General features: G+C 42.1%; 2 protein-coding genes and 2 non-coding genes across 5 annotated transcripts; 2 read left to right on the top strand and 2 right to left on the bottom strand.

The window, feature by feature from the left end:
- Window positions 1–2,036: 2,036 nt before the first annotated feature.
- On the top strand, window positions 2,037–6,116 carry LOC139213422 (hepatitis A virus cellular receptor 2 homolog). Its single transcript, XM_070844109.1, has 7 exons — window positions 2,037–2,091; window positions 3,988–4,183; window positions 4,903–5,039; window positions 5,133–5,228; window positions 5,341–5,408; window positions 5,732–5,834; window positions 6,016–6,116. The coding sequence occupies exons 1-7, from the start codon at window positions 2,043–2,045 to the stop codon at window positions 6,114–6,116; spliced, it is 750 nt and encodes a 249-aa protein (XP_070700210.1). The 5' UTR covers window positions 2,037–2,042.
- Window positions 6,117–9,930: 3,814 nt separating this feature from the next.
- On the bottom strand, window positions 9,931–10,003 carry trnav-cac (transfer RNA valine (anticodon CAC)). The gene has a single exon. It is a non-coding gene; the product is annotated as a tRNA-Val (tRNA).
- A 120-nt stretch (window positions 10,004–10,123) lies between these two features.
- trnad-guc (transfer RNA aspartic acid (anticodon GUC)) lies at window positions 10,124–10,195 on the top strand. The gene has a single exon. It is a non-coding gene; the product is annotated as a tRNA-Asp (tRNA).
- Window positions 10,196–11,712: 1,517 nt separating this feature from the next.
- On the bottom strand, window positions 11,713–19,736 carry LOC139212751 (heterogeneous nuclear ribonucleoprotein A/B-like). 2 transcript variants are annotated; one of them, XM_070843276.1, is made up of 9 exons: window positions 19,635–19,736; window positions 18,254–18,483; window positions 17,562–17,730; window positions 17,295–17,453; window positions 16,193–16,324; window positions 15,254–15,359; window positions 14,056–14,202; window positions 13,324–13,418; window positions 11,713–12,069 (listed from the first exon to the last, which is right to left on the bottom strand). In XM_070843276.1, exons 2-8 carry the CDS (start codon window positions 18,457–18,459, stop codon window positions 13,345–13,347), a joined length of 993 nt encoding a protein of 330 aa, XP_070699377.1. In that variant the 5' UTR covers window positions 18,460–18,483; window positions 19,635–19,736; the 3' UTR covers window positions 11,713–12,069; window positions 13,324–13,344. The 2 variants fall into 2 exon arrangements, with proteins under 2 accessions (XP_070699377.1, XP_070699378.1); XM_070843277.1 differs by having other exon boundaries at window positions 13,324–13,415.
- Between the last annotated feature and the right edge of the window lie 3,565 nt (window positions 19,737–23,301).

The following is a 23,301-nucleotide window of genomic DNA, read 5'->3' as shown; positions in this document are numbered from 1 at the left end:
GTGACCTTGGTGGTTATGAGGAGAGAGTTTAATATGTTGTATAAATATGTGGTGTTTTCATATTTCCAGTGGGAGGAATGTGATTAGAGAGGAATGTGGCGACAATTATACCAGAGAAGAAGAAGAGAGGCCAAGAAACACTGACCTCCGACCCCCAAATGTTTTCACTGTCAGCAGAGAATATTGAATAGTGAATATTACAGAGCGAGGAGGAGGAGGAGGAGGAGGAGGAGGAGGAGGAATTTAAATATTGATTTAAATCAGTGAAGTTAAACGATTGTTGTCCAGCATTTATTTGCTCCTAAAGAAGATATAAAACCTTTTATTGGTCTCTGTAGCTGCTGCAGCACTGTGATTAGTCAGGTTAGAGCTATGATTACTATCAATAATACTAAACTGTTTAGAATAGTTTAGAATCTCCTCACTAACTGTGACTTTATACAGACGGGACACCTGGTGGAGAAAGTCAAACGCTGCATGAGGCGAGGCGACTACACAGAAACAATAATATGCTAACATTAACAAAAAAAAACACTTGTCTTGCCAGCTAGCTTTTTCAAGCTAGCTAGTTGGACGCACACTGAGGCTTACCTGTTGATCGTTGTCCACAGTTGATGATGGAAATGCTGGAAATTCACATTGAAGCGAAGCGAACGCATGACGGCAAGTTTTTGGTTTTTTGGTTTTAAGTTTTGTTTTTAGAGTTTGTTTTTGTTTGAGGTTTTGTTTGGTTTTAGTTTTTAGTGTTTTAGACCCCCCCACACAGCGTGTGTGTCACATACCTTCAGTGGGAGTCGAACCCACGAGGCTTTGCTCTCTCTCGGACGTTAGATGCGATGTCGATCCCCACTGGACCATCTTCAGCGCTGAGGATCACAGACGACCACAGAGAATAAGAAGGAGGAAGCTTCACCTCCACAAACACCTTCAAAACTTCAAAACCACCAGACTCCATTGAAAAAAACAGTGATTTTACCTCATACAATAAAGTCATATAAACTCCTGTGAAGTAAAATTCCTGTTTTTGTAAATGGATTCTGGTGGCAATTTAAACCCAACAGTAGCAAAAACAAGCACTCTTAGTGGGCGTGGTTTTAATCAGGTGCAGTTGCACAGGCAGCAGCAGATCAGCAGCTCCCGTGTAAAAGTCTGGTGTCGGATGTCAAACACAGAATCAATCTCAGCGTCAGTCTTCTGCAGTAATTTGGAGTCCAGTGTTTTGCTAAAAGAAATTGTAACATGCTGACAAGAGAAAGTGGGAATTGAACTCCCGACCCTTCGGAGGACGAACAACCTGTTGAACCTCTTAAGCCACAGAGACTCTGAAACTTCACCTGTGAAGTTTTTTATTCTGTGTCTTGAAAAATGTTACAGATAACTTTCTGTCTCCTCAATAAGTAAACAATCAAACTGAATTTGTCTTTGGAAAATGTTTTAATGTCGAGATGTTTTAAGTATTTTCTGAATAAACTTTTGTGTTTCTTGTTTCTTGGTTTAAGTTTGAAGGTGTTTGTGGAGGTGAAGCTTCCTCCTTCTTCTCTCTGGTCGTCTGTGATCCTCAGCGCTGCAGGTGGTCCAGTGGGGACCGACGTCGCATCCTAACGTCTGGGTGACAGCGAAGCCTCGTGGGTTCGACTCCCACTGAAGGTACGTGATAAAGTGTGTGAGGTCCAAAACTGAAGAAGACACAAAGAAAAGCAAAATTTAAATCTAAAAATCAAACAAACCTAAAGTTGATTTTAGTTACAATTAATTAAATCTTAAGGATCTGTTTGACATCCTGATGTTTTAGGGTCACGCTGTTGTTTTGTTTTCATGAAAATGCATCAACAGAACTCACCAAAATAAAATACTAAAACACAACTTGATTAAAGTAAACTGCTGTGCTGTGTTCACTGACCTGGGGTCTGTGTGGAAACATCAGTCTGAGTCTATAAATATCAGGACGAGTGGAAAAGGGAAGTAACATCGGTGAGTCGTCCGTCTGACTCTTCCCCTTCCTCCTCTCCGTCCGTCTGTCCGTCTGCAGGAAACACGACAACATGCTGTCGCTGATTCTTCACGCCGTCACCTGCGTCTGGTTCCTCCCAGGTGAGTCTGAACCTGAAGATCTTCATCGTCTGTCATGATGGATCAGGACACACAAGAGTTTCTCTTTTTACTGCATCTATGTGGCCGTGTTGGTCTCTTTGTGGTCGTCTTGTGTCTCTTTGTGGTCGTCTTGTGTCTCTGTGGTCATCTTGTGTCTCTCTGTGGTCATTTTGTGTCTCTTTGTGGTCATCTTGTGTCTCTCTGTGGTCATCTTGTCTCTCTGTGGTCATCTTGTGTCTCTCTGTGGTCATCTTGTGTCTCTGTGGTCGTCTTGTCTCTCTGTGGTCATTTTGTGTCTCTTTGTGGTCATCTTGTGTCTCTCTGTGGTCGTCTTGTGTCTCTGTGGTCGTCTTGTGTCTCTTTGTGGTCATCTTGTGTCTCTGTGGTCATCTTGTGTCTCTGTGGTCATCTTGTGTCTCTTTGTGGTCGTCTTGTGTCTCTTTGTGGTCGTCTTGTGTCTCTCTGTGGTCGTCTTGTGTCTCTTTGTGGTCGTCTTGTGTCTCTCTGTGGTCGTCTTGTGTCTCTTTGTGGTCGTCTTGTGTCTCTGTGGTCGTCTTGTGTCTCTTTGTGGTCGTCTTGTGTCTCTCTGTGGTCGTCTTGTGTCTCTGTGGTCGTCTTGTGTCTCTCTGTGGTCATCTTGTGTCTCTTTGTGGTCGTCTTGTGTCTCTCTGTGGTCGTCTTGTGTCTCTCTGTGGTCGTCTTGTGTCTCTTTGTGGTCGTCTTGTGTCTCTGTGGTCGTCTTGTGTCTCTTTGTGGTCGTCTTGTGTCTCTCTGTGGTCGTCTTGTGTCTCTGTGGTCGTCTTGTGTCTCTCTGTGGTCATCTTGTGTCTCTTTGTGGTCGTCTTGTGTCTCTTTGTGGTCGTCTTGTGTCTCTCTGTGGTCGTCTTGTGTCTCTTTGTGGTCGTCTTGTGTCTCTGTGGTCATCTTGTGTCTCTTTGTGGTCGTCTTGTGTCTCTCTGTGGTCGTCTTGTGTCTCTTTGTGGTCGTCTTGTGTCTCTGTGGTCGTCTTGTGTCTCTTTGTGGTCGTCTTGTGTCTCTGTGGTCATCTTGTGTCTCTTTGTGGTCGTCTTGTGTCTCTTTGTGGTCGTCTTGTGTCTCTCTGTGGTCGTCTTGTGTCTCTTTGTGGTCGTCTTGTGTCTCTCTGTGGTCGTCTTGTGTCTCTTTGTGGTCGTCTTGCGTCTCTCTGTGGTCGTCTTGCGTCTCTCTGTGGTCGTCTTGCGTCTCTTTGTGGTCGTCTTGCGTCTCTGTGGTCATCTTGTGTCTCTCTGTGGTCGTCTTGTGTCTCTTTGTGGTCGTCTTGTCTCTCTGTGGTCATCTTGTGTCTCTTTGTGGTCGTCTTGTGTCTCTTTGTGGTCGTCTTGTGTCTCTCTGTGGTCGTCTTGTGTCTCTTTGTGGTCGTCTTGTGTCTCTGTGGTCATCTTGTGTCTCTGTGGTCATCTTGTGTCTCTCTGTGGTCGTCTTGTGTCTCTCTGTGGTCGTCTTGTGTCTCTTTGTGGTCGTCTTGTGTCTCTCTGTGGTCGTCTTGTGTCTCTTTGTGGTCGTCTTGTGTCTCTGTGGTCATCTTGTGTCTCTGTGGTCGTCTTGTGTCTCTCTGTGGTCGTCTTGTGTCTCTCTGTGGTCGTCTTGTGTCTCTCTGTGGTCGTCTTGTGTCTCTTTGTGGTCGTCTTGTGTCTCTGTGGTCATCTTGTCTCTCTGTGGTCATCTTGTGTCTCTCTGTGGTCGTCTTGTGTCTCTCTGTGGTCGTCTTGTGTCTCTGTGGTCGTCTTGTCTCTCTTTGTGGTTGTCTTGTGTCTCTCTGTGGTCATCTTGTGTCTCTCTGTGGTCGTCTTGTGTCTCTTTGTGGTCTACTTTGTTCAGAGTGTGATTTTAACAGATCATGTTGTGACTTTGGGCCAGCCTGTGTGTCGGCAGTAACCACGGAGACAGTGGTGGGCGTGGCCGGGAGGAGGGTGATGCTGCCGTGTCGCTCGGAGGCAGTGAGTCAGAGAGGAGTGGAGGTGTGCTGGGGGAGAGGGGAGCCGTCACTGTTCACCTGCCACAACACTGTGATTAACACCGCTGAAGATCAGGCCACATACAGGAAGTCATACAGGTAGGAGGCTGTGGGCCAGAGGTGGTCGAAGTCTGGAGCCCCGTTAAATATGCCGCATTATCAGTTCCTGTATCACCTGTTTCTGGACTCGTGGTTGCACAGACAACTGCCACTGGGTCACTGTGAGACTGGAGGAAACTTAAAAACAGACAGATTCTCAAGCAGGTCTTTTTTTTTTTGATTTGTCAGTGGATTTCTGGAGGTTTATTCTGGATGGACGCCAGATATAATGTTGTCCTTTGGAGGTGTAACTCACACTGAATGATGTATTTCATGTGTGTGTGTTCAAATTACACGGACTCTGACAAGGAGGCATATTTTTTGGGCAAATTGCCGTAAACACTCTGTAAGTTTATAAAATATCTTATACACACCTTATCTTTGTATTTTCAGTGTGCTGCATAACTTGACGTGAAAGGTCTCAAACTGTGAAGTGATTAATCAGCTGTGGAACAGATGAGAGCATTAACAGTATAGACACATAAAGATGCGTGTCATCGGCATATTGGCAAATATAAACTATACATATTAATTGGCCAAGTGGAAGCATGTAGGTACGAGATAAATGGAAGGGGCTCCAGCCGCTGAGGCTCATGGGTAGTGTAGTAACAAACTAAGGGGGGGAGGGCAGAACTCATCACCTTAGTTGTTTTGTTTTGTGTTGTGTTTACTTGCACCGGTGAAAATCAAACAAACTAAAATGAAAATGTCTCCTGCAGGTATTCAGTGTCCTCCTCCTCCTCTCTGATCATCTATAACCTGCGACAGTCAGACTCTGGTTTCTATCACTGCAGAGTTCAGCTGCCGGGTCTGTTCAACGACCAAACATCCACCGTCCACCTCATCGTCATCACCCGTACGTCCACGACCACCATCCATCTGAATCTCCAGAGCTGAAAAGGAAGCAGAGCAGCTGGTGTCTGAACTTTTCCTCCGTCTCCTCTTGCAGCTCGCTCCGTCGTCTCCGACTCCTCCGAAACAGGAACCTCTGAGCTCCCAGACAAAGGGGATGATGGGAACCTGAACGCACCACGCACCACAACAAGTCAGTACAGAATGCTAACGGCGCTAACAGGCAGCAGTGGAGGAAGTATTCAGGTCCTCTACGGCAGTAAAAGTACATCAGTTTTGAGTCTCTTCTTCCTTCGTGGTGACAGATGACCCCAGAGGAGACATGACAGAGGCAGGAAGTGATGTCACAGGGCCAATGGTGGCGCTGGTTCAGGTAACGATTTATTATTTTTAGTTTATTTTTCATTATTACTTTCATTCTGTTTTTATAGCTGATGTTAGGAAATGTGTATTTATATTTAACTTCACTACGCACAGGTACAGGTGTGATCTTTCTTAGTAATGTTAAAACAGTAACTGATGATAACCTGTAGTCACACTAACACACTGTGGACATCGATGTGCATTAAGAGGATAAAGCCTAAATACTCTCAAATCAGCTTCTGTGGCCTGGAGATAAGCTGTGGTTACCACGGCAACAGACGAGTAAATGGTCCAAACAGCTGATTGATTGATTGATTGATTGATTGTTTCCAGTCGTCGGTGCAGCAGGTCAGCAGCCTGCAGAGCTTCATCGGAAACACAGTGAGGGTCTCCTTCATCATCTTCATCCCAGCACTGCTGCTGAGTGCTGCCTACAGTCAGTACACACACACACACACACACACACACACACACACTCACACACACACACACACTCACACACACACACACAAACACACACACACACACTCTCACACACACACACACACTCTCTCACACACACACACACACACACACACCACTGATATCACACCAGGTGTTTCACTTTGTGTCTGCAGGAGTTTGGTGGTCCAATCAGAGAACAGAGACCAACGGGGGGCTGAACCAATCAGAGGAGGAGAAGGAGGAAGAGGAGGAAGAGGAGGAGGGCTCTGTGTAGAGACAGATACTACAGATACTGCAGTACTTTTACTGCTGATACTTTAACTACTACTTGTGTACTTGTACTGCTGATAGTTAAACTACTACTTGTGTACTTGTACTGCTGATACTTTAACTACTACTTGTGTACTTGTACTGCTGATAGTTAAACTACTTGTGTACTTGTACTTGTATTCTAAAGAATAAACAGTTTACTATGTGGCCCCTCGGCAGGCAGGACTCCTGCTGCAGCACAGTGAGTTAAGTTGTGGTCTGTGTCGCCCCCTGGAGGACAGGTGCTGCTGCTGCGCCTTCCTCCTGTGAAGAAGACGATGAGCTCCGGCTGCTTCCTCCTGTGGACGCGGCTGCTCGGTGTCCCGTCGCTCCTCGCTGTGGTCCTGTGGAGTGGGATTATGTTAAAGTCGCTGTTTTCTTGCTGAAGTTTGGTGCGCAGTTTGTCTGTTCGCCGGTTCGGTTCCCAGCGCTGCGCTCCAGATTCAGATCTCTTTACCTGCTGAGAATTTAACGTGTTTGTTTCTGATTAAATTTGTCGGTTAAAGACTTTCTTTATTTGATCCTCCATAGGGGGAAATTTTCTTGTTACAGCAGCAACAATATAAACAGGGAGAGTGAAAAAACAAAGCAATAGAAAAGACAAAAATAGCAAAAATAAATATAAATATAAATATATGGTTGTGATGAAATGAAATAAATATTAACACCATAGGATATTTACACTCCTTACACAGGAATGGAATGACATGGATGGTAGGTGGTCAGTTTCAGTGATGGAGCTTCCACGCGGCCACCTTCCAATAATTACTGCGACCAAACTCAGCTTTGGTTTCAGACTGCTGAGGAGACCGGCTCACCTGTAGGGCTTGTACCTGTGCAGTAGCAGGAGCCTCAAATAGTAAATTATTACCCTGTTTTCAATCAATAATCTTCATAAAAATGTTGGTTTTACTGTTTCTGATGATGCTTGTCTGGATATATTTATAGTTAAGATACAGAATCCCTCTAAAACATGTTAATAAATATGTAAATAAATGTTAGACAGGATAAATTAATCATTTTAATTAGATAATCTAAATAATATTCAAATGTACAAACAATATCTGAGTATTTATTCATGTGTATTTGTCCTGTAAAGTGACCAAATGAAGCTTTGCTGCAGCTCTGCAGGTGCTGATCATCATTATTTATTAATGACATTATTTCTTTTGTTTTGTGTATTTGTTTGAGGTGATTCCAGTTTTCCTGCAGAGAGCTGAGGGAGAGGATGTTTGAGTAATTTACAGATAATATTTTCACCCCTTCATCATCATCATTATTATTATTATTGTTATCATTATTATTATTATCAATAAATAATAATAATGATAATAATAAATGAGCAGAAAAACTAACCGGTCTAAAAAACATTGAGTATTAATGTTCAGCTCAACAGCGCCACCGGGCCATAGGCATAGTGCAGTGGATGAATATGGTACTGCAGCTCCGCTCCCCGTGCCGCTCCTCGTCAGTATAGTGGACAGTATCCCCTCTGTCAGCCGTGAATACCCGTAGAGGACATTTTCAGGACGGCGGTTCGATTCCTCCAGTTGGCAAACAAAAGGTCCCATATTTGTTTCAGATTATACTGCTACAGTGGGTGTGATTAACACAAAACAACCACGCTGAACTCTGTAAACATGTAAAATGAAGTGTAATTGTAACCAGGGTTGAAATCACTGTTTAGCCCAGTGTGTGTTTTTCCCACTATTTTTGAATGTACCATGTCACATGACACAGTCACATGACTTCAAACTCCCAATCACTTGTCTCCGAGGCACTATATAAGCTGCCCTGACCTCATGTCCCTTTTGGTTGTGTGGGAGAGAGGCCAGGGAACAACAGCTACAGGTCAGGTTTCCAAACAATTTCATACCTTAATTCAAATATCATGCAGTTTCCTGGTTTAAATCATGCTGTTTGTAACCAACCATTTAGAACCAGACCATTGCATGTGTGTTGGGACCTGTTATCTTGTGTGCCGTGAGACTGAACTGCTGAACTGGTGAGTTTTGAATTGTCAATTAAATGTGATGATGGATGACGGCCTGTTAGCATTAGCTACAATGTTAGCGTATAGGCTAATGCTAACATAAGGATCTAGTAACTTGTCGACACTTACAGGGCTGATTTTGGATACCAATGTATCATGTTAATATGCTAACATGCTAATATGCTAACATGCTAACACAAGATTGTAAATGCATGTCTTCAGAATCTGCACAGGTGGCCTGGTGGCACCTGCACGGCTCTTCATCCTCTTCACCCTCTTCACCCTCTCCTCCTCCTGTGTTAGTGTCCAGTGGAGAGGAGGATACAGGCAGCAGTGCTGGTCCTGACAGGCCTAAAAGAAAAAGTACATGATTATTATCTTTTTTCCCAAACATCAGAGACATGGTTGTGATGACACAGTCACACTCAGGTATCAGTGTATCAGGTACCTCACTAAATCTGATGCAGTGTGATGCAACAGTCCTGTGATTGAGCCCTTATAAAGGTTGTGGGGGGTGAGGTTGTACTCCTGTCACTGGTGTGGAAGCGGTGTGCCTGCGTCTGTCTGTGTGTGCGTGCGTCAGCCAGGGGGGTGTGTTTCATTCATCTAGATCACCTGTTGTTGCTTGTAGTCCAGGTCCAGAGGGGTGAGTAGGGTGGCGCTATTCTCTGTTGACCACAACAAGTGTCTCATTTTCAATCACCTCAAGTAAGTCAATCTGTGCAGGTGTGTGTGTCAATAAACCGCACAAAGAAGTTCTGGAGTGATGATTCTTTTGACGAAGCGTGTCGGACGGACCACCCTATCTTAGCCCTCAGCAGCTAATCATTGTTTGGTTAGCTGTGCAGGCCATAAAGGTTATAAAGGTCAGTTCTTGTTGTGGCTGTTTTAAACAGGTGTAGATTGAGCTGTGTGCAGTTTGTGGTTCTGCTGAACTGTACAGGTGTACTGGCAGCTGTTTCTATTATTTGGTCCCCCTATTTCTATCAGTGGGGGGGGGGGGTAGAAACATTTCTATGCATAAAGCAATAAAGAGACTGAATGCTGAAACAGTTTGAAGACCACTGAAGGAAGGATTCACTGCTGCTTCAGCTGGAGCCTGGTGGACCTGATACTGTCTGATATGATTGAGCACAAATAACGGTCTAAAATAATAAGTACACATTTTACATGAACTGAAATGATTGTTAATCATTTTGCAATTTATTACCAACTTGTACTAACTGTGGTTACTGTTAATGCTGACACACACACACCTTAACCTACTGTACTAACTTCAACCAACAAACTAACTGAGAAACTTTCATTAACAACTTGCAGAAATGAATGAGACTTACCTATAAACAGTGTGATTTACCGTCAGACACAATAAAATGATCAGAAATCGATCTCTGAACCGAAGCTGTGTGTCAATCAGGCTCTTCTTACTGTGTCCAAAACGGGGAAACAGCGCCCCCACAATCCCACTAGTGGCCAGAAATATATTACATCCGTAGTGATAAGCACTACCATAGAGAATGAATGGGAAGAGTTAAGAGAATTAAGCGTCATTATTCAGGTCTCCGGTTCGAAACCGGGCGGAAACACTTTTGGCTTTTTCGTTCAACACGTCGGAAACCTGATATTCAGGTGTTAAAGCAGCACAAAAGCAGAAACTTGAAGGTGAAGTTAAGAAAAGTTTGTGCTTCCAGGACAGAAGAAATATTTTTATTTCCTGTTTCAGATTGAACTGGGGTCAGTGACGTCACGTTCTCCTCTTTCACTGTTCGCTTATTAAATAAAAACATGTTTCCGCCCGGTTTCGAACCGGGGACCTTTCGCGTGTGAGGCGAACGTGATAACCACTACACTACGGAAACTCGTGCACGCTCTTACACGTGCCCGCGCACACAACCTGCGACACCACTCTGTTCAGGAAGTGAAACGTCAGGCAAACAGACGTCATCAAGACGAACTGGTCACATGATCACTTTAGTCCTTCCTCGTTAGTATAGTGGACAGTATCTCCGCCTGTCACGCGGAAGACCGGGGTTCGATTCCCCGACGGGGAGACCAAATTATTATTATTTTGATAATTAATTATTTTTAGTAAAAGCTTTAACACTTACTTAACGTTATTCTCAGGCTCCATCAAACAACACTCACACAAATATGTTTTAAAAATGAGCATCTAAGGCAAAAATACTTCAGAAGTTCATATATTGATTAAATAATTGATTACACTCCATTTGGAATATTTTCACCTCTTTACATGAAAGCTTTTTATATGGGGGAACGGCAGCTGCAATGCAAAGTCACCAACCAGACTCCATTGATAAAAACTGTAATTTTACCTCAAAGAACACAGGAGCTGCTGGGCTTCCGCTGCCTCCATCCATGTTTGTTTGCGTTACTGTGCAAATTTATTCTAAAGTGTGTGACAGCATTATGGAAAGGATGCCTACAGAGAGACCTGGAAGATAATTATAAATAAAACTGCCGTTATATCGCTCTCTGCACACACACCAGACTCCATTAAGAAAAACTGTAATTTTAGTGCGTAAAAAGAACACAGGAGTTGCTGGTCCTCCGCTGCCTCAGTCTGGTAGTTTGTGTTATTGTGCGACTTAGTGTTTTAGTTCAGATTCGAACAGACGCCTTAAAACTCAAAGTCACCTGCAAAACTTCTGTAACACTGGGTTATCCTTTCCTGAAGTTTACACCAAGCTGTGCTGACAGTCGAACACAGAGGATTTTGGTGAGCCGACCACCCTTAAAACCCAAAAGTCCACCAAAACAAGATAAATGTCTGAACTAGCATCATTACTGAGCACATGATCGACACTGATGGAAAATCCTTTTGATTTTGACCATCACATCGGTCATCTTGAGGTCAAGGTTTTGTTTTTTTTTTTTAAAAATCAGTTTACTGGAAAAAAGAAAAGATTCAGTGAATTCTGTATTTTTCAGCTAATTAAAACACTTCACCCTCAGCACTCTGTCGCTAAACAAAAGGCTACCGCTAATTAAGCATTAGAAAGTTCACAAGAATATTCATCACCAATAAATAAGTATTAATAATGTGTCCTGAAAAACTAAACTAACAAGCCGCACTTAACAGCAACTAAACCAGCATAGAAACTTAGAACATTTAAAATGTACAATTATAATGTATTGTTTTCAAAATTATGTAGATTTAAGAGAAGTCTCCAGTCATGTGGCCCTTTACAGACATCTTCCTGAAATTCAGAACACTTTGAAGGAAAAGAAGCATGCAAGCAGTTTGTTTTTAGACGTTATAACTAGTTCAAATTCATCACATCAGTCCCTGTTAATGGTGTGAAAACAACCAAAAATACCAAATGTGTCACCTGCAGTCATGTGCAGCACATTTAGTGTTAAAGAAACACCAATTAAACTTTAAATTTCACATGCGATGTGGACTGTGAGGCTGCAAAATAAAAGCAAGAAACATATTTAAAGTTGAATTTGACAGCTGAACTTTAGTCCTAAACCCTCAGCAACTTTTAAACAAAATCTTCCATCCCAGAACCTGGGAGCAACAACCAAACAAAAAAAAAAGAAAACATTACTGAAAACTGTTTTTATTTGTCAAAAAAAGCTCCTTTACAGCGCCAAGATTTTCAACCTGTAAAGCCAGCACACATGTAAAATACAAGCCTTACAATACATTAGAATCAAAACAGGTACCAAAAAGTACAGTAAAAATTACACTTCCATTGATGGAAATGTGGAGGGGATGGAAAAAAGAAAAAACACCAAAGGGAAAAGTAAAAACTAAAAATGAAAGGATTTAAAAAAAAAAAAAAAAAAAAAAAAGAAAAGTTACATTTCGGATGTTTTCTGTACAAATGGTCTGCTGTCATAAAAGAGGTCGAGCCCAGTGTGTCCGTCCAGCCGCCGGCCTCACTGGATCACTGGAATCCTGCAGGATGACAGGCGTTATAGTCCAACCTTATTTTGATCAGTTTAAAAAGGATAATTCTGGTATTTATCTATTTATTTTAACATATCCTGGTGTTAGAATTGGTTAGAAACAGGCCAGTACACAGTTAAATCGCTCTCTTCAACACACACCAGACTCCATTGAGAAAAACAGTGATTTTACCTCAAAGAACGCAGGAGTTGCTGGTGTATTTACCGAGACTCATGTGTCCTTAGAGTTAGTTTGGATCTGAACCAACTTGTTAAAAACAGTCAGAGTCGCACAGTAACAGACAAACTAATCAATCGAGGTAACAAATAGAACAACTCCTCCCGTGTTCTGTGAGGTAAAATTACTGTTTTTGTCAATGGAGTCTGGTGGCTTTGGAAGAGTGTGATATAACAGCTGTTTGTGCTTAAACTATTAGTCCAGTAGATCACCTCAGCTGGCAGCCATGAAACAGCCGACAATTGCTGTAATGTAATCCTTTTAAAAAAAAAAAAAAAAAAAAAAAAAAAAAAAAAAAGGCAACCTGTCATGATCACAGTAGGTCCACTAAAAGAGCTTGTTTGATCCACTGACAGCCTCAGAGTGTTATTCTAAGTGTGTGACAGCATCATGGAAAGGATCCCTACAGAGAGAGACCTGGAAGATCCTTTTGGTTTAACCACAAACAGCACACACACCAGACTACATTCACTAAAACAGGGATTTTAGAGAACAAGACACAGGAGCTGCTGGTCTAGTTGTTATGACTTTGGTGTTTTAACATGTTAGTTCAGATCCAAACTACCTCTGGGATCCAACTGTAAAAAACACCGAAGTCACACAAAAACACAAACAGACTAACTGATGGAGCCAGCAGCAGAGCAGCAGCTCCTGTGTCCTGTTCTCTAAAATCCCCGTTTTAGTGAATGTAGTCTGGTGTGTGTGCTGTTTGTGGTTAAACCAAAAGGATCTTCCAGGTCTCTCTCTGTAGGGATCCTTTCCATGATGCTGTCACACACTTAGAATAACACTCTGAGCCTGTCAGTGGATCAAACAAGCTCTTTTAGTGGACCTACTGTGATCAGGTGCAGTTGTCCCAAAGGATCACGTTGCAGCCATTGCAGCCCGTTTGGTGGCTGCTGGCTGAGGTGATCTACTGGACCAGTTCCAACACTTTTACATATCCTGGTGTGTGAGTGACTGGTAGGTAGTAAAAGTAGGCACAGTGACAGTACATACAGGAGGGCAGTTTCAGCGATGGCGTACCTTTGCGCTACCATGTGATCATCAGTATGGCTTGTAGCTGGTCTGGTGTGCCCCCCGTCGTGGGGTTTTCCCGTAGTTGGCGCTGCCCTGGTCTGCTGAGCAAAGAGGATTAACAGGTCAGACAGGCAGGCTCGAAACGGCAGCGGGTTACCATGGAGACGGAAACCACAACTGCTCAGACCGACGTCTGACTTGGACAAAGATATCCACAATATAGTAGAAGAAGAAGCCAGTACTTTTGTTTTAATTCAGTTCTTATGTAATTAGATATAAAATATAGCAATAAAAGAAAAAAGAAATACAAAACTATATAATATATTAAAGAACAATCCAATATATAAAAATACGAATCATTCCACTATTTATTAAAGACTTTTAAAAAAGTAAATGTATAATTTGCATCTACAAACTTAAATAAAAATATCTAGTATATAAAAGTAGATTAGTAATAAATAGATCTATAAAAATGTCCAAAAACTATACATCTAACACAAAAATAGATCAATAATACCGATAGATAAGATATATCTCATCCCCAATATAAAACAAATAAGATGAGAATACAAAAAGTGTATAGATATTGATAAACACACCAACATTCGTCCTCGAGCTCAGACTGACCGACTTCACCGTAATTAGCCTCAAACATCTAAAACCTCCAAACAGCTTCAGTCCAAGAACAGAAGAACCGATAATCCACGATCAATCAGTCAACTCCAAAACTTCACTTACTGTAATCATAGCCGGGGCCGTATCCGTAGTAACCAGAAGAGTAGTCATAGTTGCCGTAGCCGCTGTATCCACCGTAGCCGTATCCCTGGTTACCGTATCCCTGGTTCCAGTAGTTTCCGTATCCCTGGTTCCAGCCCTGGTTCTGACCTGAGACACAGAGAGAGAAGACGTTTCAAATACCACCGACCGGCGAGCTCCTCTGTAGATCTTCAAGAGCAGCGTTCACACTCAAACTCTTCATCAGTGTTTCTGTCGTCCACTCGTGACACGCAGTTCTTTACCATCTTAAAACCTTTAAACTGTCCATCTGTCGGCTGCACGGCAGCTTTAAAAACATTAGGACACGCTGAAATGTCTCAGCGCGTCTAAAAACATACAAAAACCAACATCAGGAAAAAGAATTATACCGGTTTGGTGAACAACACTCAAGAAGAAAAAAAAACAAAAACACAGTATTTCCTCCAATTTAAAGCTCCTTGACGTGCGTCTAAATTGATGTCAGACGTTTTATTTTCCAAAATCAGGTGTCGTTTGTCCCTCAGCAGCAGATCAGCTGACCACCAACAGGTGAGAACAACCTGACATGTCAGCATCATTAGAGGAGCTCTTAAATGGACTTTTTAAAAAGATCGATCACATTTTGTGTTTTAACATTAACCCCTTAAATTATTTTAAGGCCAAATTTAGATTTTGCCTTCTGCTACCTGCAGAGTATAAAACACAACCTGTCGAGCCCTGACAACTTTAAATATTTAAAGTTATTTCCATTTGGTGTTGAAAGTATTTACATCCAGGGCGCTGAGATAAAGTCTGCTCTCTGTAACGATGTGAACACAGACCGTCTCTGATATCTTCTCTCTCTCTTATATTTTGTATATTTGTATATCTAATTTTCCTTAAATCTCCTTTTATCTTATCTTCAATTCTGATGTAGCTGTTGTGAAATGGGAACTTCCCCCTTGGGGGATGAATAAGGGTGCATCTTCTCTTCTCTTTTCAGATACTGACTTTTCGTTGCTTTTGAGTCAAAGTTGATCTAAAAGAAATTTGCTGATAATAAAAACCAACAACGTGGTGAAGTTTGACCAAACTATTAAGATTAATGACTATTGTAAAGAGCATTCTTGTATCTTCGTCCCTGTTAAATCAAATGAAATAAATAAACCGAGACGAAGACGAGCAGACGCCTCTTCCTCACCTCCGCGGCCTCTTCCTCCACGGCCTCCGTAGCCACCGCCGCCGCGCCCTCCTCCGTACTGCTGCTGCTGGTAGACCTCCTTTGGCTGGGCGATCTTCAGCTCACACTGAGGAGGAGGAGGAGGAAGAGGAGGAGGAGGAAGAGGACACACACACATGATTTAAAAACATGACTTACTGCAGCAGCACTGCAGAGTAAAAACACTGCTGTCAGTTTAATTCAAACATATTTACTCCAAGTATTTTAAGTGTTTTTCAGAATAAAAGTAGATTTCACCTGCAAATGAACAATGTGTGTTCATCTGTATCTGGTGGATGTATATCATGTATTTATGTCTTGAACTCCTCATTTGTCTTAATACTGAGCTGCTGTGACAATTTATGGATTAATTAAGTTCATCTGATTATATTTCACACTTTAATTTTATACATCAAGGACTTCTTGCCAAATGTTCTAACGTTTCTCTGCAGACTAACTTTAGATTCATGTAATGAAAGTAAAAGGATCTTTACTTAAAAATATAAATAAATGTACAGTATTTCTCCAGTTTCCTCTAAATTCTCAACACTCGGCTGCTCAAAATCATTTTATCCCGTTTTCTCAGCAGGCAGAGTTTCGATGTAGGACTTAAATTATATTTTATTATCACATCATTATAGTTATTTTCATTAACGATCAACAGTTTGGTCCAGAAAACGGTGGAAAATGTTTTGTCATTTTGTCCACAAACCAAAAATATTCACTTAACCGTCACAGAGAAGTAAAACTAAAAAATGACATCTGAGAAACTGAAATCAGATAATTTGGACGTTACCTTTGAAAGAGACCATGATTAATCACTTCTCAAAATAGTTGGTGGTCGTTTCAGCTTCTCAGACTTCATTTCACCTGAACTACAGCCCCCATAATCCTTTGCAAAGTGGGTGTGTGCATGCATACCCTGCCACCCTGGACGTTGTGGTATTTCTTCTCCAGACACTTCTTGACGCTGGCTTCCTCTTTGAAAGTGATGAAGATGAATCCCCTCCTTTTCTTTGATTTGGGGTCGACGGGAAGCTCGATGGTTTCGATCTACGAGGAGGAAGAAGAAGAGGAGGAGGAGGAAGAGGAGGAGATGTTAAAACGATCAAACACATTTATGATCGAACATCAGTCTGGTTTCCATTTAGCTGATGATTTCTCAGACTGTAGTTTATTCTGAAATCTCCGATAATTAAATCAGACTTTTGGATTCAACATTTAATACAACATTTACTAAAAAGGTCGCTTTTAATAAACCTGTAGAATAATAAATAATATATTCAGTCCAGCTGAGGCTTATTTCAGACGACCTTGTCAATCCAATATGTGAGTGACACATTTCCAGATAAAGGAGTTATTTTCTGTCCATCAGCTTCATTAGGAATTACACCAGTTTAACATCGTGGTTGTGCAGCAGTGACGGGATTAAAACCAACAAACCACCGTCACTCCAGAGTTCTGTGGTGGATTATTATTATTATTATTATGGTTCTCTGGCTCATCGTCTTCATCGTGTGGTTTTGCAGCTCGTCTTTTGCCTAAATACTGGTGGAGTTGACCGTCATTTACCAGCAATGCTTATTTATATCTTCTATATGTCACCTCTGAACTGTTTGGCCAAAGATTAGATGTACAGACATTTTAGACCAACTTTACAGTATTCAACAAAAACACTTAATTTTCCCCAAAAAGAACTTAAAGCTATTTAATACTTTTTAAAAAAGGCCTTTTATTGGTTAGTGTGGACTTTAAAAAAGAGCCAATGTTTGATCTTTAGCTCCCGTTTCCGAGCCACAAAGGACTGATGTGGTGCCGACTGCAGTCAGAGGATTAAAACAATTATATAAAAAGTAAAATGGGAACAAAAATATATCAATTTAATTACAAGCCGACCCACATGTTCTTTGTTTTAGCCAGAATAGAACCCTGAAGTAAATATATTCTTTATTATTTAAGACAATACATCACCTGTGGATGACTTTTAAACACCAACATGTAGGCTACTGCAGGTAACACTGACCTCTCCGAAGGCCCCGAAGTATTCCCTGATGGCGTCCTCAGTCGCGTCTGGGTTCAAACCGCCGACAAAGATCTTTTTGACGGGCTCCTTCTTCATGGCCATCGCCCTCTTGGGGTCGATCACACGTCCGTCCAGCCTGTGTTCCTTCTGCTCCAGCACCTGCAGACACACAGACGTCGGCATGAAGCAAAACATGAGATTCAGCTGTATGTGTATAAAAACGACGACAAACAACAGATCTAGGTGTTAGCGGCCCGAGCGGCTCACCTTGTCCACGCTGGCGGAGTCTTTGAAGAGCACGAAGCCGAAGCCCCGGGATCGGCCGGTGCCTGCGTCTATCTTGATGGTGCAGTCCGACACCTCGCCGAACTTGGTGAAGTAATCCTTCAGGTCCTTTTTACTCGTCTCCCAGCTGAGGCCGCCCACGAACATTTTACTGCAAACACAGCGGCAATGCACAGATTATTCCTTTATTTCTGCATCATTTCAGTCGCCTGACCTCAGTTTCCTCACCGCCGGCTGCACAGGAGCGTGTTTTTTATGCCTTTTTATGCCGTGCTCACACTGCAAGTGTCAAACTGCTGTCACACGGTTTATTCTCATACAGTCGGCGGCGTGAAGCTACAACACGACACCCAACGCTACACGAGGGGCGTGGTGAGCTACGCTAACGCCAATTTAAAAAAAAAAAACGCAGCTAACTGGAGGAACGTTAATGTGACGGACATGTATGCAACGGACATTTTTTTCTGTGTGTTGCTACTAAATCATATCTTCTAACTATTAAAAACATTGAATATGGTAGCCTAACACGTGGCGATAACCACGAGCACCTGAGCAACTCTTCAGGGGCGTCTTCGTGTTAATTAATCTCTCCAGGCGCCCAAAGTGTGAAGACACAGCATCGGTATCCTGCTGGTTGAGCTGCATCGTGTGTTGTTACATGACTGAACTCTCACCCGGTGTCCTCCTCTCCTTTGCTGGCGTCGATCTTTCCTCCATCTGTGCCGTTGTCCTGGCTCTCCTCCTCCTCCTCTTCTTCTTCCTCCTCCTCCTCTTCCTCCTCTCCGCCCATCAGCTCCAGCTCGGCTCCGTTCTGGTCCTCCTCTTCCTCGTTGCCGTTCTGCTCCGAAGTCTCCATCAGGAGATTCTCAGCGTCTGACATTCTCGCAGTGGGCTCTTCAACAGACTGGAGACAGAGGAAGACAAACTTAGGAGGGCAAAGCAGCAGCAGCAAATAAAAACCTCATAAATAAGATTTAATGATATATAAAGCCTGATTACAGGGTTTGTGCAGCTTTAGGTGCAAAATTCAAACATCTTAAGCATTTTTAAGGTGCTTAAATAATAAAAAAAAACCATCCCAGTTCTTGAAGCCTTCATTGTTGCTCTGAATGCAACTGTGAACAACAAAGCACAGATACCTGATATACCCACTGCAATCAATGCATTTACCGCCATTTATCCAGCTGTTCTATTACCTTTGTGTGTTTAGATCATGATTATTTAAGCTTGCTGGGATTGATTTTAAAGATTAAAAGGAAATTACGGAGGATGAAGCTGTTTAAGACTGTACAAAGGAAACCTGGCGATGTAGGAAGATGCTGTTTATTTACTTTAATACATTTTTAATTGAACTTTCCTCAAATAATTATTAGAGACAGAGACCAGTTACCTGGTTATTAACCCAAAGTAAGAAACCTTATTGAGTTAAAACACTTATTTAGCATTTCCTTATTATTTCCTCTCCTCATTAACATTCACTCCTCTAAATATCAACATTTGACTCCAGATCCTCGTCCTGCAGTCTCCCAATAACTTTAATATTCTAGCACCAATAGGTAACACGCATGATTGCATGTTTAATTGCACTTTGAGCCATTTTTAGCCAGAAAAAGAGGCGCTGAAGCGGCTTAAATCTCCGTGTTCAGTGTTCAAGCGGACCGCGCTTTGCTTCGTTACGCTGCTGCTGTTGCTTGGGGGGCAGCTCGAAGGCCCGGGCCGTTAGCCTTCCACCTGAGCCCGCCTCAAATCACCCGTAAAACCCCGTCAGGAAGCAGCGAATAAATCCTGAAATAAACTCCACGATGCAGTAAAGCTTCATTTCAGTGTGCAGTTGATGGAAGAGGCCGCTCGCTCCGCGCAATAACTGCGTGCACGTATTTAGCGTTAGCACGCCGCGGCTAGCAGGGGGCTAGCTGGATTTGCTGCTAGCAAGAAGACGCATAGCGGATAAAAACAAGATGGCGGCAAACCCCACAAAGACACAAACCTCGGTGTGGAAATAAACCCCCTCGTCTTTACCTAAATTCGGACATGAAGATGAGAAAGCATACTTACTTTAAAGTGGAGAAAAAATACCGGAGACGCCGACTCGATGCTCAAAATGGACACTCTCCGAATTCGCCGCTAACTCGTGGCAACATATATACGACCGGATGTGACAGAGCGCTGGGTGACGTCGTAATGAGGAGGCCTGTGATTGGACAGCTGGGCTCGTTGTCCGAATGAAGACGCCGCGCTATTGGCTGATGAGACAAACATACACTTCCTGTTTCCTGTTCGCTCACCATTGTCTGTTACTGCATGACAACGAATAATATTTTAATACATGCGGCGTTTTAATGCGATTATGTAATTATTCTATGTTTTTTTTGTTATGTAATTTTAATATTTTATTGTTCAAATAAGAAAAACAACGTGTCGAGAGGCTTAAAAGTGGAGCAGTTGTTGGCTGCAGGGTGTCACCTGTCTGCACAGTGTCTATTTCAGTCACAATAACACAGTGAACTGTGACCCCTGAGGCAGACACATGCACACCGATTCATGTTGGACGGCATCTCAAGGTGTTCTAATTCTTTGCAGTTAAAATAAACGACTTATAAGATGCACGTACAAATGCACTGACCCAATTTAATAATCCTCCATTAGGTTATATGACAGGTTTTCTTAATTGTTTAGACGAACCAGTGCTAATGATGCTGCAGCCTGCCCTCATCACACCTCCAAATGCACTGTTAGTGATTTGTTTTCACTTTACTTTTCATTCAACGGTCGCACAGACAGCACGCTCACGCTCTCTCTTTTCATGACCTTTTCTTCTTTATGAAGACACACAGCAGGTTGTCCGTGAGGTAATTGCTAAAAGTGGACACGAAGAGGGCAGGAAAAAAAGCAGCTGCAGTTTATGGCGTGCAAATCGAAGAAGGAGCAGCAGTTGTCCACCTTTGTTCCAATGTCATACAGGACTAATGATACTGTAAAGGCCTACGATCAACAGTGCAGCAGTTTAGAAACGTTTCCAGCATCATCCAAGAACAGTCAATCATATACAAACAGTAACTATCTCTGATTATAAATATATGAAATAACATCAAACAAATAGTACGGAGATAAATATACAAAATTAGATAATAAAATTATATTGGAAAATTATAAATACATGAATGAAATGAGGTAATCTTTTCTCGTTACACTAGAGGTCATCAGATATTTTCAAACAAACTTTATCCATACAGAATATTTAGATAAGAAAGTGACAAAGAGCTTTACATGGTTAAAAAATCAGACCCTAAAGTTACGAAGTGACAGAATAAAATGTACTATAATGAAAATAAGAACTGCAACGTCAAAAGTAAAACCAATAAGAGCCATTAGAAATAAAACAGAGAGGCTGCAGCATTAATTACAGGCTTTTTAAATAGAGATTGTTTTTGTTGGCTTTACCGTGAAAACAAGGTGCTGCAGTGAGGAAATAAAAGCATGGACGACCTTCTCAGAGAGGAAATGATAAAAACAAGACTGAACAGCTTTGGTACGCCCAGAGAATTTTGATAGCTGGTGACCACAATTCAAACTGAATTGATGATCTGATGTGTTTTTCTAACCCGTAGAGATCAAAGAAGATCCATCAAAGAAGAAGAAGAGACTTGGCCTTGAGCCGTCTGCACCCTCAGCTCACACCGACACAGGTACAATTACACTCTCCCTCTAGTGGGATCTATTCATGCCCATAGTTTGGAGGTTGTTTTGTCCAATGGAGGTCATTTTTGATGCTCACAGCAACCATACGCAGCGTTTCTTTAGTGCCTGTGAGGGTCAACAAGCTGATGTTCCTCCGGGTTTGTCTCAAACTGCAGAGAGCAGCAGAAACCCTTCAGGAAGCTGCAGCACACCTGTGGAGGCTAAAAGGAAGGCCGCCGCAGACGGTGAAGGGCCCAGCAGAAAGAGGAGGAGAGGCCTGGAACGAGGGGATTTGACGGCAGAAGACCAAAGAGGTCAAGTGGGCTGTGGTCAATGTAGAGCTGGACTTTGTGTCGATGATGTTCCTCACAACTGTGATCTGTTCAGCTGCTCACGAGGCCAAATAGAAGACGGCTGCAGGTGTGTTCGCTGGCTACAGGAAAGCCGATAATTTACCTGTAAGTAAACACACACACGGTGCGGCCTGGAGGTGCTAACCACTGTGCTGCTGGTGTCTGGCAGGTCGCCATCAGACACATACAGGACGTGGTGTTGTGTAAACATGTGGTACGTAAGCGCTCACTCACCAAACGTGTTCTGGAGGGATGCTGGTCGTCTGTTGAGCTTCTGTGGTGTAAAATACTGAGATATCACGTGATGTAATATAACGTATTGATTAAGATGTAGTAGGGATTGATAAAGATGTGTAACACGATGGTTAGTATGACAGGAGTGTTGATCAAATAACAGAATGTGACCAAATATCATTTTATTCTGTTTGAAATATGTCGTTTTACACTTTGTTTTTAAAAACCACAGTCTAATGGTGTCAGCAGGAGGTGCTGTAGGATAAATAAAGATAATAACTGCTCAGTGATCGGGTCCAATTAAGGCAGGTGAGATTATTCTGCTGATTTTGGGTTATAAAAGGTGAAAGGTGTTGAAAATGAACTTAGAATAGACCTTAAATCCAATTAAATCACCTTTTCTTTAGATCATCTTGGTTTTCTCACTGAATCCTGAGTCCAGACTTTTGTTTCTGATTCAAAACAACTACTGACAGCAATGATATTGAAAAACAAGCAGTTTCTGCAGGGTTCATTTTATTTTTATTAGTTTTTCCAAGTGTAAAAACAGCATTTAGAATAAATAGATATAAATATAGCAAGTAAGCTAAAAAGATTTTGTAGGTTGTTTACGTGAGGCTTTTATTTATCTGACTGATTTGTTTCCTGTCACTATTTGCATTATTTTGTAACTCCGCTGGTCGCCTGGCAACAGTTCAGAACCAGGAAGTAGTCCGGTTCCCAGAAAATCATCCGCTCCCCCGTAAAAAACCATGACTTGTTTTTGTATCATAAATAAATTGTGTTATTTATCGAGTGTTAGAAGTCTGGTTGGAGGATTTAGTTACCTTCAGACAGAGCCATGCTAGCAGTTTCCCTCCGTTTCCAGTCATTGTGCTAAGCTAAGCTAACTGGCTCCAGTCTTGGTGTTTACAATCATCCCAGACACAATAAGTAATATTAATAAGCTTAGTTCCCAAATGTCGAGCTGATCCTTGAAGGGATTAGTTGGAGTCGTTTTATATTTTTACATAAAGCTTGAAGCCACATGAACTCCAGACCGTCTCAGCATAACTTCAGGTTAAAAACAGGTGATGTTACACCTGTAGATGTGTCAGCTGATGAACGGGCCTCTGACGCCACGTTGGAAAGTCTAACACACTTTAAAAACAAGCAGCAGAGCAGACAGACGTGTTTTTCAATGACAGCCCAATGTTCCTTTATTCACACTCTCTTTAATCTTAGATTAAAAACACATTTAGAAGAGACAATTATTTAAAACACTTGAATATCTCAAAGTTTAAAAACCTGCTTAAACAGCATTACTTTAAATCATCAACACTTTAAACCACGTACAAATAATAATAAGCTCTTATCCTTTAAATAGAAACATAAACCGTCTTGAAACTTTTTTTTTTTAGATTACAGCTCCCGTCCCGAGCAGAAACCAGATTGTGGGTCGAAAGGCTCGCCTCGCT

The sequence above is a fragment of the Pempheris klunzingeri genome, chromosome 14, assembly GCF_042242105.1.
Source record: "Pempheris klunzingeri isolate RE-2024b chromosome 14, fPemKlu1.hap1, whole genome shotgun sequence".
NCBI lineage: Eukaryota > Metazoa > Chordata > Actinopteri > Acropomatiformes > Pempheridae > Pempheris > Pempheris klunzingeri.
This window is presented reverse-complemented; position numbering and strand designations above follow the sequence as displayed.